Below are 15,725 nucleotides of genomic sequence, written 5' to 3'. Positions count from 1 at the left end.
CTGGAACGTTTGCCAGTGCCATTCGGGTTGTTGTTACAGTCATATGGAATTACTTGTACACATCGTTATATCCAACCGGCTTTTAGTCTACGTGAATGGGGTTCTCTTTTTTTTCAGTGTATCAATGCACAGTCCATAACTGTCCCTAATATATCTGTGTGGTTTACGTTCAGAGTTCCCCCTGTCTTTCGGTGGACACATTGGGCTATTTCTCGTTCCAGCCAGTACTGTTGTAACAAAGGCCGTGGTATGTACTATCATATCTGTGGGATGGTGTATATAAAAGAGTCCTTGCTGCTAATCGAAAAGAGTAGCCCATGAAGTGGCGACAGCGGGTTTTCTCTCTAAGTATCGGTGTGGTCCTTAACCATATGTTTTACGCCATATAACCGTAAATAAAACAGTTTCTTCCTTCTTCCCCCTGCCTTGGACACATCCTCCGGGGAATCTCAGAGACTGTGCCCAACACAGTCGTGCTTGACCCTTCATTTGATGTCAAATGTTTGTCTGATTGATTAATTGATTGATCGTCCAGAATTCCCAAAGTTTGTTTGTTTGTTTGTTTTATTTAACGACACCACTAGATCACATTGATTTATTATTCATCAGCTGTTCGATGTCACACATTTAGTAATTGTTTGTGTTTTGTTTAACGACACTACTAGATCACATTGATTTATTATTCATCAGCTGTTCGATGTCACACATTTAGTAATTGTTTGTGTTTTGTTTAACGACACTACTAGATCACATTGATTTATTATTCATCAGCTGTTCGATGTCAAACATTTGGTAATTCTGACATATAGTCTTAGAGAGGAAACCCGCTACATGTGTTTCCATTAGTAACAAGGGATCTTTTATATGCATCATCCCACAGACAGGATAGCACATGCCACGGCTTTTGATTTACAAGCCGTAGTGCACTGGCTGGAACGAGAAATGGCCCAATAGGCCCACTGACGGGGATCGATCACACACCGACCGCTCCCTTCCCCAACGAGTGCTCTACGACTGGTATATAAAAGGGCATGGTATGTGAAATCTTCTCACTGAGAAAATGTATTTAAAATATCCCTTACTGCTAATGGAAAAAAACACTATATGACTTGAATTATCAAATGTTTGACATCCAGTAGCCGTTGATTAGTAAATCAATGTGCTCTAGTGGTGTTATTTAACGTTTTTTAACGTCCAGGATCTCCCTAGCGGTGAAACTGTTTACAATACCGGACTCTGTGGTACAGTCGTTAAGCTATTCGTCTTAAGGCTGGTAGTTCGTATCCCGTCTCCGGTTCCACACAGAGCGAGTTTAACGACCCAGTAACCACTAATCACTGATCACTAACCATTGACCACTAAACAACTTCCCTGAACAGACAGCCCAGATAGCTGAGGACAGGGTGTTTGAACCGTAACTGGATATAAAGACGAAAATAAATTTTTATTAAAATAGAAATAGAATATTATCCACAATATTTGTGGCTGCTTAACATAGCAATTCTCAAGCATAATTCTATATCAAATGGTTAGACAAACACTAAATGTTTGAAGCTAATGCAGTTGTACTTCTGTATTTTAAAACAAATTACACGATATCATCTAATTGAATTACTGAAGTGCACAATTTCCAAAACGGCGCCGTAATGAGAAACGTGACCCACTGCAGGTCATGGTTTTTTCTTTCTTTCTTTTTTAAACTTTTTTTCTATCCTGATTTTTCTGTTTTCAACAGCGTTTTATTGCAAATTGCTGTGGTTGGTTGTCACAAATCACGTGAACAGTTGCACTATTGTGGAGATAGACTGGATTGGAATATATTAGAATAGATGTTTAACGACACCCCAACACAAACAGTACAGACTGAATTCGGTGCGTAGTAAACACAGTTCTGGAGTCCTACTAATGTTTGTTTTGGTTAATGACACCACTAGAGCGCATTGATTAATTGATCATCGGCTATTAGATGTCACACATTTAGTAATTCTGACACGTAATTATCAGAGGAAACCGGCTACATTTTTCCTAATGCAGCAAGGGATCTTTTGTAGGCACTTTCCCACAGACAAGAAACCACATACCACAGCCACTGACCAGTTGTAGTGCACTAGTTGGACGAGAAAACAACCAATCAGTTGAATGGATCGATCGAGGTGGTTCGATCCTGTGAGGCAAGCATCTCAAGCGAGCATCCAACCGACTGAGCTAAATGCAGGATCACGTGGAAGAAAGTGCTATTATATCATATATCTTACATTTTCAGTGCAATCAAAGTATGTGATATTTTTCAGATCACATACTTTAAGTTGATAACTTTGCAAATTAGATGTAAATTAATCGAGGTCACGGCACTAGGTTTATTGACGTTTAAGCAAATGTACTAGGGTGACACTCCATAATTGACGTGTGCATTTATAGTCATTAAACAAAAACATTTCAACAGCAACCTAACACTGAAAGCGTTTAGAAAACAAAAAACCTTAAGCACTAGTTTATTCTTATGTATGGACATCCAAATTGACGTCATTCGAGTTTGACTTCATTTTCATTCAGAAAGAAATGTATATTCTTACGTCATTTGAATATCAGGTGTTGGCTGACTGGAATTAAAGCTGAGTATACAGTTTACAAAAAACACGTTGTATTAAGCTTGAGATTATATGATAAAGATATTATTACCCTCGTGTGTTTCGGTATTGTCTATATCATATATTAGGAATAAAAATAATGTATTATGTTCGCCAGAGGCTCGCATAATACAATTTGTATTCCTAATATATGATATTGACAATACCGAAAAACACTGTGGTAATAACACACACACACACACACACACACACACACACACACATATATATATATATATATATATATATATATATATATGCATACATACATACATACATATATATATATATATATATATATATATATATATATATCGAGTGAGCGCTTTACCACTGGGCTACGCTCTTTAATGACGTCACAGGCATACAATTTGTATGGCGTTGTCATGACATTACTGTCTCAGACTCTATTAGATTCTTGACTTTAGACTCTAAAAGTTTTATAATCACCAGGCCAGATATATCTAAACTATAAAGGGGCAGGGTGTAGCCTGATGCGTGATCGGTGTGGAATCGATCCCCGACTGGTATGTGCTATCCTGTCTGTGAGATGGTGCATATAAAAGATCCCTTGCTGCTAATGGAAAAATATAGTGTGTTTCCTCTCTAAGACTTTGTGTCAAAGTTTTCAAATGTTTGACATTCAGTTTTGTGATATGATATATTTGATCCAGTAGCCGATGATTAAAGGGACATTCCTGAGTTTGCTGCATTGTAAGATGTTTCCGACTAATAAAATAGTTCTACGATTACACTTACTTATTAAATATATTTTCTTGTTTAGAATATCAGTGTCAGCATATTCAATGTGTTTCTGGTCGTCTTATAGGAAATAAAATTAAATTTAACCAGTACAAATATTAGAACGATCAGAAACACGTTTAAAGGCATACTGTCACGGATTTAAGGGCCGTATTTCTCCAAAAGTGGATAACAAATGAAATTATATCAATATTTAGAAACCAAATCTGGCTATTGAATCACCGTAACTAAACCATGATGGAGTAAAATCCATGTCAATCCTCTTGGTAATATTAATTTTTAAAGCATGGACCATTGCCATAATTCGATTTTTACAAAATATCATTAATAAGGGGAGTAAGATGGTTACATTTAGGGAAAAATCAAATACATATGTTTCACATAATACTTTAATGTACACTCACTAATAGTTTATGCAGAAACATATATTTGATATGTAATTACAATCGTTAAAAAGTCTCTGTTAGTCGATAACATCTTAAAAATTGCAGCAAACTCAGGACTGCCCCTTTAATAAATCAATGTACTCTGGTGGTTTTGTTAAACAAAACGAACTGTAACTTTAACCTTTGGCTACATTGTTGTCGACGGAAAATGATTTGTTGGTACACATACTAAAAGAGGATTGTACGGGTTATGTGTGTACTGTGTAGTCTGTGTAAATACTTTATGTCACATGTTTCTGCACCATTATATGTGAGTGTTCTACTTAAAATGTTCAACTGTTTGTAATTTATTTTGTCTTGTTGTTGTCATTGTTTGTTTTGTTGTATTTATTTTGTTTTATAGTTTTGTTCTTTTTTACGCACAATACACATGCCACACAGTACGCACCCCACTTTCTCTATTACACTCATAATCACACACACACACACACACGCACGCGTAAACACACGCACGAACACACACGCACGCGAATCTCATAATTCTATAACACACAGACACACGAACACTCATCGCCATACATTCCTTTTTCATATATATATCACACACACGCATACGCACACATGCATACGCATACGTACACACATACCGGATATATACACACATCCACAAAACAGCGCTACTTCTGTACTAAAAATAAACCAACATCCAAATGACACGCGCAGAAGAAAAAAATACCATCGCATTTACAAAACAAATAAATGTACATTCTCTAGATCGCTTATTCCCGTCAACAGCGTACACCGCCCTCTGCCGTCGCGCGAGGACTGTCGCTTTTTCCATGTGACGAGCTAGAAACAGTAGCCACCCAGTCGATTTTGCCGCCGCTCGTAGCAGCGCGCAGACAACAGTTGTCAAGTAAAGTTTGAAGCGTCGGGCACTAATCAGGCAAGCAGTTCGTAGGACAGTAAACGACACCGACGATTATCTGGATTATCGGCACCGGGAGTTTGTATCGTGAGCTCATGACCTTTCCGTGTTCGGTTTGTGGCGGAGTACAGGTGGAGTACTCGCATCATTTCGAATGCTGTTGGTCTATCTGGCCATGTAACGCTTCGCCGACAGGTGTGCGGGTAATATATCGCATATTTACCAAGCGCCCGTGACAACGTTTATAATGTAATACCAAAGAATATATACGTATTCAGCATATGGTTATGCATACGCCGACAATGTCATTTTATCACATAGAATTTCTGTTTTAAGTTTGGACTTAATGTGTGCTTTTAAGGTTCATTTCGTGAAGAAAAAACAGAGACGAAATATGAATTCGAACATTTTTCTACACATACCATGCTTTGCCAGGATTTTAAATTATTTAAAATATTCCTCATGTGTGTTTTAATTGTTTATTTCGTAAAAAAGAAAAAATAGAGGAAATCTTCGTATTTGAAGTTCGTTTAGGTTAATTTATAATTCTCGAGAAGATAACAGTGAATTCTGTGCTTCGTCTTTCAAGTGTTGTTCAAACAGATCGTCTGCCACCTAGGCTATTTAACCAGTGTATATCTGTGTATTTATGTGTGTGGTATCTTTTATATTCCACCGTGTATTCATGTCACACCTGTACACAGGTGTTTGAGTCCTGCGTGATCTAACCATCTGAAAATGCACGGCGTATCTGACGTTCGTTCGATGACCAGTCGAGTTTGTTAGTGTCCTTTTTCCCTCCAACAATGACAGGATTCTCGTTGCCAGGCGAGTATTAGCTATTACGAGTTTTCTATGATAAATACAAAGTTAGCGATGCCGCACTGAGCTATTGTGTTCTGTTTGGAAACAATCACTTGTGTAGTTTGCAGTGATTATCGGGAAAATCCGTTGGTGCTAACAACTATTTTTGTATGGCAAAATTCGCGCGGAATTACATTGACAACAACAACAGCAACACAGACGTACATTAGAGTTCTGTCAGCGGCAGTCGCCTGCTAGTGGAAGCAAGCGCGCGCACGTCAAACGAAAAATGCAGAAAGGCCTTCGCTTCAACGAAAGTCAGCTCCTTTACCTGGCAGGGAAAGCAAAACACGAGAATACTATTTGCGGAAACTTGTACAAGAAGAGCTCTGATACGGGCAAATGGCAGCTGAGGTACTTCATCCTGTATCAGAATGTGTTGTTCTATTACGAGAACGACTCGTCCATCCGTCCATCGGGAGCAGCCTTACTGGAAGGCAGTTACTGCGACCGCGTCATCACCCCTGCGACAGGACATAAAGGCAAAGAAGGCGAAAAATTGGTAAGTACCATCTTTCTGTCTTACTTTTCTTTTTTAGTATATTGGATCATTTATACAAGGGCCGTGGACAACTTTTTTTAATTACAGGTGGATCTTGTGTGGAAATCAGTTGGTAGCGAAACGGACTTTTATACAGATAGTCCCAGGATCGAATCTCCTTCACTTGACCGTAACTAATGGAAATTTCTGTTAGCTCAAATAGTACAGCATTGATATCTTGTACAGAGTCCCTAATTCGCTCAAATAGTACAGCATTGATATCTTATACAGAGTCCCTAATTCGAATGCCATTTACTTGGCAATAGCTAGTTGGACTTTCTTGATTAACTCATTTGGTAGAGTAATAAATTTGTATGCAACGAATCCCTGGTTCCAATCCACTCAGTGCTGAGTGGATGTTCATTAATTAAGTGACATTTGTGAAGGGCGGGGACCAATGAATAAGGTAAGACAGATGAAAGCCGTATTTAATTATCAAGGATCATAATATATTATGACTGTGTTATCCAATTCCATAACTAGTTGGCGCCCCGCCAAGCTGGTTTGACTTGTAGAGCCACCATTTCCAAATACACGTTCGCGATGTTACCAAAATTATTGTAATTCACGTCAAAAGTTAAACTTTTGTCGCATTTTGTCTCTCAAACGCCGAGAAATCGCCACTCTAGAACAATTCTTGTGTTTTCCGTCAGTTAAACGTTCGTCGCATTTGTCTCCCAGATGTTAAGAAATCGCATCTACCGATATGACATTTACTAATATTTGAAACAAGACCCCACGAACCTCGTCCGACCACCACCAGTCACCACCCTACTGTAAGCTATGCGTCAGCCGCGGTGTTTACCTGTTGTTCAGTTGTTAAGCCTTGCTGACTTCAGACAATTTGAAAAACACTCAGTTGACCATAGGCTACTTTTCACTAGATCGTAGTTTGTTGCCGAATGTCGTCTGGTCTTTGACGTGCTCACGTGATCACTCAGAGATTCCTCCAGAGGGTAGAATGGATAAAAATGAGTATGCTCAAATGTACTGAGTTACCGATCGAATCCATAACCTCGAAATTGCAGGCTGACTTTGTCTTTAGAAAGGTTTAACTATAGTTTAAGCATTCAGGTATGTTTTGTTTGGCATACACCAATGAAACATCGTCTTCGATCATCATTCATTTATCATCTCAATACGAAACAAAATATAACAGGTATTTTTGGCCGAATTTACAAATCCTGTTTTTGTCTTACACACACATATAACTACATACCTTTATAACGCTTAAACACCTGCATTTCAGAAAACCCGGTTTCGTAAATTCGGCCCATATGTTTAGTAAATAGTATCTGCACATATAGCTCTCAAGGCGGCAAATGTAATTTCTATGCCCTATATATTAATTTAGGCATGGCTGTTGGGACATTAACAAACAGGTCTACACATCCATTTTCCAGGGGCCTTTTCGAATATATTATTTGAATTATAATTTGCTATTTAAGATGTTAAAAAGGCTCTGTTTGTCATAAACATCTGACAATGGCAGCAAATTCAGGATGTATTGTCTCTAAGTTTTAGCTAGATTAATGATGAATTTCGATAATAATACCAAACCAGTTAGTGTGGCAATATTATTATTCCTTTTCCTGTGATGTCATGCTGATGTATGTGCATGTTGGTCTGGAACAGAACAGTTTCCATCATAACCTGCGTATTGCTGCACAAGACAGAATACAAGAGAAGTTTCAACCAAATCTTGATGACATACACACATGAATTACTGTCAAAACAGGGGCGGGATTTAGCTCAGTCGGTTGAGCGCTCACCTGAGGTGCTTGCGTCGCAGGATCAAAACTCCTCGGTAGATCCATTCAACTGATTGTTTTTTCTCGTTCCAACCAGTGAACAACTGATCAAAGGCCATGGTATGTGCTTTCCTGTCTCTGAGAAAATGCGTATAAAAGATCCCTTGCTGCATTAGGAAAAATGTAGCGGGTTTCCTCTGATGACTACCAATTATAATTACCAAATGTTTGACATCCAATAGCTGATAATTAATTAATCAATGTGCACTAGTGGTGTCGTTAAAAATATATTTACTGTCAACACAATGATGATATCGGGTATTCTTCTTCTTCTTTCTCTTTTTATTCTGTTTCTTCATCTTTTCCTCCTGTTCCTTCTTCTTCTCGTCCTTCTCATCTTCTTTGTTGTTGTTCTTCTTTCTCTTCTTCTTTTTCTACATTTTCTACTTCTTCGTTTTAATCATCTGCCTTCAAGCTACTGATATGTTATCTATCTGTGATATTTGTATTTTGTGCACAGTTCTTTACACTGTTTTAATTTAACTGTTGAATTTTCATTTAATGTTTACATTTACCATAGTTTGACACCCAATAGCCGATGTCGTTTTTGTGCTGGAGTGTCATTTAACATCTATTTTATCAAGCTACTGATGATTAAAAAGAAAGAAAGAAATGTTTTATTTAACGACGCATTCAACACATTTTATTTATGGCGTCAGACATATGGTTAAGGACCACACAACTATTGAGAGAGGAACCCACTGTCGCCACTTCATGGCTACTCTTTTCGATTAGCAGCCAGGGTTCTTTTATATGCACCATCCCACAGACAGGGCAGTACTGAGACCACGGCCTTTGATATACCAGTCGTGGTGCTCTGGCTGGAACGAGAAATAGTCCAATGGGCCCACCGACGGTGATCGATCCCAGACCGACCGCGCTTTAGCACTGGGCTACGCCCCACCCCTACTGATGATCACGTTTTACGTTTAGAGAGATTAATTATTTAACACACATCTGCCTATAGCGAACACTGGATATGTTTTACTGTGCACGAATGAGTGTATTATAATATTGTAACAGTTGCGAGACATTACTCAAAGGTATGCCGAAAGGAAACGCCGATCCCAGACGGTTATAGTATAATAAAGTAATATGCCTATTAATATAAAGCATCACATGGCGTGATCTTGATATACACTTCCACTATATATCTCAACGTAATATCTCACCCCACCTACCCCACTCCTTCATAAGAAAAAAGGTTTAAGGCCTCGGAGTCGAACAAAATTTATGAATTTTATTTTCTTGCACTGCGTTTGTGAAGAAACAGACACATTTGATATACTGTTAAGTTATTTTTCACGCACTGTGCATGTGAAGAAAAGGGCAAGCTAATCGATTATGTAAATGGTGTGTCACAAATAGTGAAATCACAGTTTAAACCGATACATTCTGCTAGAAAGGTTTTGTTTCTATAGAACGGCTATCAGGTTACTACTTAATGTAAAGTCGAACCTTTCTAAACCGATCAGTAGAAGAAGTTACATACTTTATGAGTTGACCTTTACAAAACTGACATCGCTGAAATGTGTCTAAATGGGTGGCCATTATACTAGATGTATGTTTGTTAGTGTCACCAGCTGTTCAAAATACATATCTGTATAACCAATTGTAAATAGTATTTCTGCAAATGTTGGAAATCGGTTGGAAGTTCATCATTGAGCAATGGTTATAATCGGTTTGCAGAAATCGATCAACTTTTGATTACACAATGTGTTAGAATTATATGAACGTAAGAATGATTACAATGTATTTATTGGAGTGTTCAACCTATAATTGGCTAATTTTACCTTTAATAACTATTTAATATCCCTTTCATTTATGTACACATGAAAAGAAACATATAAACTGGAGGTTACGATTACAGTTGATTTCTTTCCACACAATCGATTATGTATTGTTGTAATCGACCATCACATAGGTAGAGCTAAACCGATCGATGCTCGATAACAATAGATAATTGGAACATCACTAAGTGTTATGTCTAGTGCAGGTATAATAAAATGCATCTGATCAGGCCGATAGTGCTACAAAGGGCAGCACAGAAATGGCTCGGTACACGTTATACTGCGGTTCATTCTGTGGCTCGGTACACGTTATACTGCAGTTCATTCTATGGCTCGGTACACGTTATACGTTCATTCTCACATTAGCGACTTTTTATGACATATATTCGCCAAATTGCACTTCATTACGCGTTTGGTGATTTAGTGAACAGATCTCACCGTATTTATAACGCATTTAATAAGCACTGGTATTCGATAGCGCTCGAATGAAGAGGCAGCTAGCAATTAAGTCGAGTTTTGCGTGATATTAGAAAATGAGGAATAAAAATACCACAGGTTGGTTTAATATTTAAAGCTGTAGTGTCAGTATATTTAAAAAAATTATTTTACCATTTAGAATAGACCATCTACATTATCATACTTAGAGGGGCGGGACGTAGTCCAATGGTAAAGCGATTGCCAGAGGAGCGGTCAGTTTTGGATCGATCCCCGACGGTGGGCCCATTGGGCTATTTCTCGTTTCAGCCAGTATATCAAAGGCCGTGATGCATGTTATCATGTCTTTGGGATGATGCATACAAAAGATCCCTTTGCTACTAATGGCAAAATGTAGAGCGGGTTTTTTTTTCTCTAAGACAATATGTCATAATTACCAAATGTTTGATATCCAATAGCCGATGATTAATAAATCAATCTGCTTTACTGGTGTCGTTGCACTAAACCAATTTTAACTTTTGTCAACATATGATGATAATACTTTGCCGGTTAAACGCCAAAAGGCGCCAGGCGCCATCTATTTTTAGAAACGGGGTCACAGCAGTGCACGTTGTTGTGCAATATCCTATTGTTCTATAAATAAAGTGCGCGCGTCACCCATACTGACTAGGTCAGAACACTCTATAGTAAATACACGATACCCTTTTAAATCGGATGACAGGTGCTTGCACCTGCGTATTGTATTAATATTGTTTGTCAATGACTTCTTGAATAATTAGTACAAGTGTTATTTCAGTGCATGGTGTTGTGAGTGTCCAATTATTCTATAAATAAAGTACGCAACACCCCGAATGCATGGCTGGGTCTATTCGGGTCACGCTGTAGTAAATACACGCTATCGGCCGAAAACCAGGTCACTGTTGTAGTGTATGCACTTTACTGTTTTTGGTTTAAATAAACTAATACAGCGTTTGTTTTTAAAATTATATGTAGTGAAGAGGCAAGGATTATTTGTCAGACATTTATTATTATTCAAAACATGGGTCTAATCAGGTCACGCTGGTTCTGGTTTACACTGAACAACTGAATCTCACAGTGGCTGCTCTTGTCTGTTATTATCTTATATTAATATGACTTTAAAAATAGTTATTTAAAAAGATGTCATGCATACCTCTCTCTAATCATTAGTTTAAATGTGGGTAAATATGGTATAACTTCAAAACCGACCACCTGAATCGACTAGAGTGCACAATAACATTCCTGACCTACAAACTGGCTGTGTGTACACCAGTTGGCTAGGCTTAACCAGGTCACTGTTACAGTGTATGTACTTCACTATTTTCGCCAGCTTACTAGTTGAAATCCAACTCGTACAGCGCTATTTAAAACAATAATGATGTTTTAGTTTTATATTCTTACGATGTATGTAGTTGTATCTGAAGTTGTAATACAAACAGTCGTGTGCCAAACCGGGTCTATTGTGATCTGCTGGAATGTGTACATGGGTCTAACTAGGTCACGCGGTGTTGTGCGCTTAACTGACCGCGAGTGTCTCCGTATGTCTATTATATTAACATGGTGTTAAAATAATTATTTAAAATCATGTCATACCAAACTAACTATACGTCTTTTTATGTACACTCATTTAAAGGTGGTATAACTTAAACAAGTCATCCGAATTGACGAAATGTTTTTGATAACACTACTAACCTATAAACAGACGTGTGTTACGCCAGGTTGTTAAGCTTAACCAGGTCACTGTCACTGACTCTATCTCATCATAGCTGCATGCATCTGCGCATACGTGTATTGATATTAAGCATATTAGAACTGGTACAATCCGGTTTAAGCTGGTTTTAACCACTTCATTAACAAATGTATATAAGAGTGTATATTTTGTATTTGTAAATCATTTCATTCATAGACAGCAAGCGAGACAGCGAGCGTGGTGTTTATTTATTTAAATGGCAGATAAACGGCAATTTTTAAATACTGTAACTTCAGTACAGGAACTTGAAGCATGGGCTCATGACCACAACCTGGAAGAATGTCAAGAAGTCAACCTTAAACGCATTGAGTTACTATCTAAAGAACTGATTTTTAACAATGAAAATACACCTTCAAAAGCCGGCTATGTTTGCAACGTTTGTCAGCGCTGCTTTAAGTGGAATAAAGACCTCCTGCGACACACCCGTACAGTCCATGGGAATGAACGATTCCAGTGTGTTAAATGTGGACATTCATTTACCCGTCTGGATAACTATAACAGTCATCGATGTACACTAAAACGGACATCGTCAGAAGCCAACCAACAGGCCAAACGACAGTGCCTACGGCCTCTCGGTAACAATGTCAACAACAACCTCGACCCTAGTGATGTACCAGCTCGGCTAGAAAAGTGTAATTGGTGTGGTCACGTGAAATGTTTACTTCCCGGTAAGCACTTTTGTGAGGGTTGTTCAACAAAAGGTCGGGAATGCAGCCAGTGTCACAGACCAAAACCCGAGCGGTTTTACAGTCAACGGGTCAACCAGTGCGATAGGTGTATCCACCGACGTGAACGCTACGAAGAAAGACGAAACCAGGTTGGAGCGGGCCGTATAGATGCACTCGAGGGGGCAATTTCAACGACAACACTGACACCCAACCGAGAAAATGATGTTGACATTCTTCAGTTCTTAGCTGATGAACAATTTAATATTTTACAGATTTTGCATAATTCCTTAACAGCAAACAAAGGTATGAAGTGGTTTTTAACTTTAAAATTGAAATTTATCAAATATGATGAAAACAATGAAAGTATATTGGCAGAACCTATACTTAGAACTACTAATTTTTTAACCACTAATTTCTCTGAATTGGAGAAACAATTAGCAGAGGGATTTCAAAAATTGTACACATCATCACAAGAATTTCAAGCTGAAGGGAGTGGATGGGCTATCGATCATATCATACATTTGGAAGTTAATACAGCTCAATATATTCCTTTGACTGGTAGTAGCTATATCCCTCTTCCTAGAGTCCTTGCAGACAAAAAAGCCATACTGAACATTCAGAACGAAGATCAGAAATGTTTTATTTGGTCTGTTTTAGCAGCTCTGCACCCATTATCTTTCAAACATCATGCCAACAGGGTAAATAAATATGAACCTTATGAAACTGAACTAAATTTAGATGGAATTGATATGCCCATTCCCTTATCACAATTAGCAAAATTCGAAAAACTAAACAGTATTTCAGTAAATGTCTTTGGATTTGATGAGAATGATGGTGTATTTCCCTTACACAAAAGTGCATTCAAATGTTCAATTGAGGTAGATTTAATGCTACTCAGCCAGGGGGAAAAGAGACACTTTTGTCTCATTCGCAATTTCAGTAGGTTGATGGGAAATAGAACAAAACATGGACATCAAACATTTTATTGTCGTTCTTGTTTACATGGTTTTACTAGACAAGATTTGTTAGATGATCACACACCATATTGCAATTCATATGGTCTTCAGAAAGTAAAACTCCCCACAGAAGACAACAAGTGGGTTCAGTTTAATAGTATTCGCAAACAGTTAAGAGTACCGTACATAATTGTTGCGGATTTTGAGTCTCTTACGCGAAAAATCAGTGGCTGTGTTAATGACCCCACTTTTTCAACCACTACAAAGTATCAAAAGCATGAACCATCTGGCTTCTGTTATAAAGTTGTTAGCTCTGATCCTTCGTATTACAAACCTGCTGTTGTATATAGGGGCCCAAATGTTATTAATAATTTCATTGATCATCTATTAGAAGAAAGTAAGAATATTGGAGAAATGTTAAAAATTGTGGAACCAATGAAATTGACAGTAGAGGATGAGAGAACATTTAGAACCGCTAGTACATGTCATATTTGTCAAGGAAAGCTAGGGTCAGACCGAGTTCGCGACCATGATCATTTGACTGGAGTTTATAGGGGTCCTGCACACAATAAATGCAATTTACAGTACCAGTTTAGGAGGAATAAGGGGAAACAGAGCAATCTTAACGAGTTCTTTATTCCTGTTGTTTTTCACAACCTTAAAGGTTATGATAGCCACCTGATCATGAGGTATTTGGATAAATCTGTTAAACAAAAACTACACTGTCTAGCCAACAACATGGAAAAATACATATCATTCTCTGTTGGCAGTTTGCGGTTTCATAGACTCACTTCAGTTTTTGAACGCATCGCTTGAGACACTGGTTACTAATTTGAAAGCAGACGGTAGTGATAAATTCACTCAACTCACAAAAGAATTTTCAGATGAACAGAAAATCAGCTTACTTCTAAGAAAAGGTGTATACCCTTATGACTTTATGGATGACGAGTCTAAATTTAACATGTCTCAGCTCCCTGCTCAAGCTGAGTGTTTATATAATATTTTAACTGATAGTGATATCTCGGACGAGGATTATGAGCATGCTCATCAGGTGTGGACAACGTTTGACTTGAAAACCATGGGAGAGTACCACGATTTGTACATGAAAACAGATGTTCTTCTCTTGGCAGATGTATTTGAAAATTTTAGAAACATGTGCTTAGATTATTATGATTTGGATAGTGCTCATTATTTCACTTTACCCGGTGTAGGGTGGGATGCCATGCTCAAGATGGGAGGTGTGGAACTTGAACTTCTCACAGATTTAGACATGCATCTTATGATAGAGCATGGTCTAAGAGGTGGAATTTCAATGATATCAAAAAAGTTTTCCAAAGCTAACAATCCTTATCTTGAAACATTTAATGAAAATGAACCCTCCACCTATCTTATGTATTTGGATGCTAATAACCTGTATGGACATAGCATGTCCCAATACCTCCCTGAAAGAGATTTCGAGTGGGTTAAAGACTTGGACAGTCTTGACATTATGACTGTGACAGAGAATTCAAACACAGGGTATATTTTGGAGGTGGATCTTGAATACCCCACAGAATTACATGACTGTCACAGTGACTACCCTCTGGCCCCTGAATCTATGCTAGTCACTGATGCTATGCTTTCTCCTCACTCACAGCAGCTGAGAGATAAACTTTGTCTTACAGGTCGGCCTGTACGAAAACTAGTTCCAAACCTCAATGATAAAGAGAAATATGTACTACATTACAGAAACTTACAATTCTATCTCAGACAGGGAATAAAGTTGACAAAGATCCATAGAGCGATTCAGTTTAGACAGTCTCCATGGTTAAAGACCTATATCGATTTCAACACGGAAAAAAGAAAGCAGTCTAAAAATGAAACTGAAAAAGCTTTTTTTAAGTTGATGAACAACTCCTGTTTTGGTCGAAGCATGATGAATGTAAGAAAACATGTGAATGTGGAGCTGGTAAATTCAAAGAAACGTTTAAAGAAACTCTGTGCTAAACCCACATTTGAAGGCTTTAAAATATTTAACCCTGATTTGGCTGCAGTTCATCTTAAGAAAGCCACTATCGTTTCTTAATCAGCCTATCTATGCCGGATTTTCAATTCTAGACATGTCTAAAATTGTTATGTATGAATTTCACTATAATTTCATGAGAGCAAAGTATGGTAATAAAGTCCAGCTTTTATTCACGGATACAGAT

At 37.9% G+C, this 15,725-nt stretch overlaps 1 protein-coding gene across 7 annotated transcripts in view; it reads left to right on the top strand.

Annotated features, from left to right (window-relative positions):
- Positions 1-4,640: 4,640 nt before the first annotated feature.
- LOC121382770 (ras-specific guanine nucleotide-releasing factor 2-like) overlaps positions 4,641-15,725 on the top strand; it is a 321,414-nt gene continuing 310,329 nt past the window's right edge. For all 7 annotated transcript variants that reach the window (XM_041512366.1, XM_041512375.1, XM_041512410.1 and 4 more), the window contains exon 1: positions 4,641-6,069. In XM_041512366.1, coding sequence (XP_041368300.1) covers positions 5,797-6,069 — 273 coding nt within the window. In that variant the 5' untranslated portion in view covers positions 4,641-5,796. The remainder of the gene's footprint in view (positions 6,070-15,725) is intronic.

Source organism: Gigantopelta aegis, chromosome 2 (assembly GCF_016097555.1).
Source record: "Gigantopelta aegis isolate Gae_Host chromosome 2, Gae_host_genome, whole genome shotgun sequence".
Lineage (NCBI taxonomy): Eukaryota > Metazoa > Mollusca > Gastropoda > Neomphalida > Peltospiridae > Gigantopelta > Gigantopelta aegis.
Note: the sequence above shows the minus strand (reverse complement) of the source record. Positions and strands in the feature narration are given on the sequence as shown.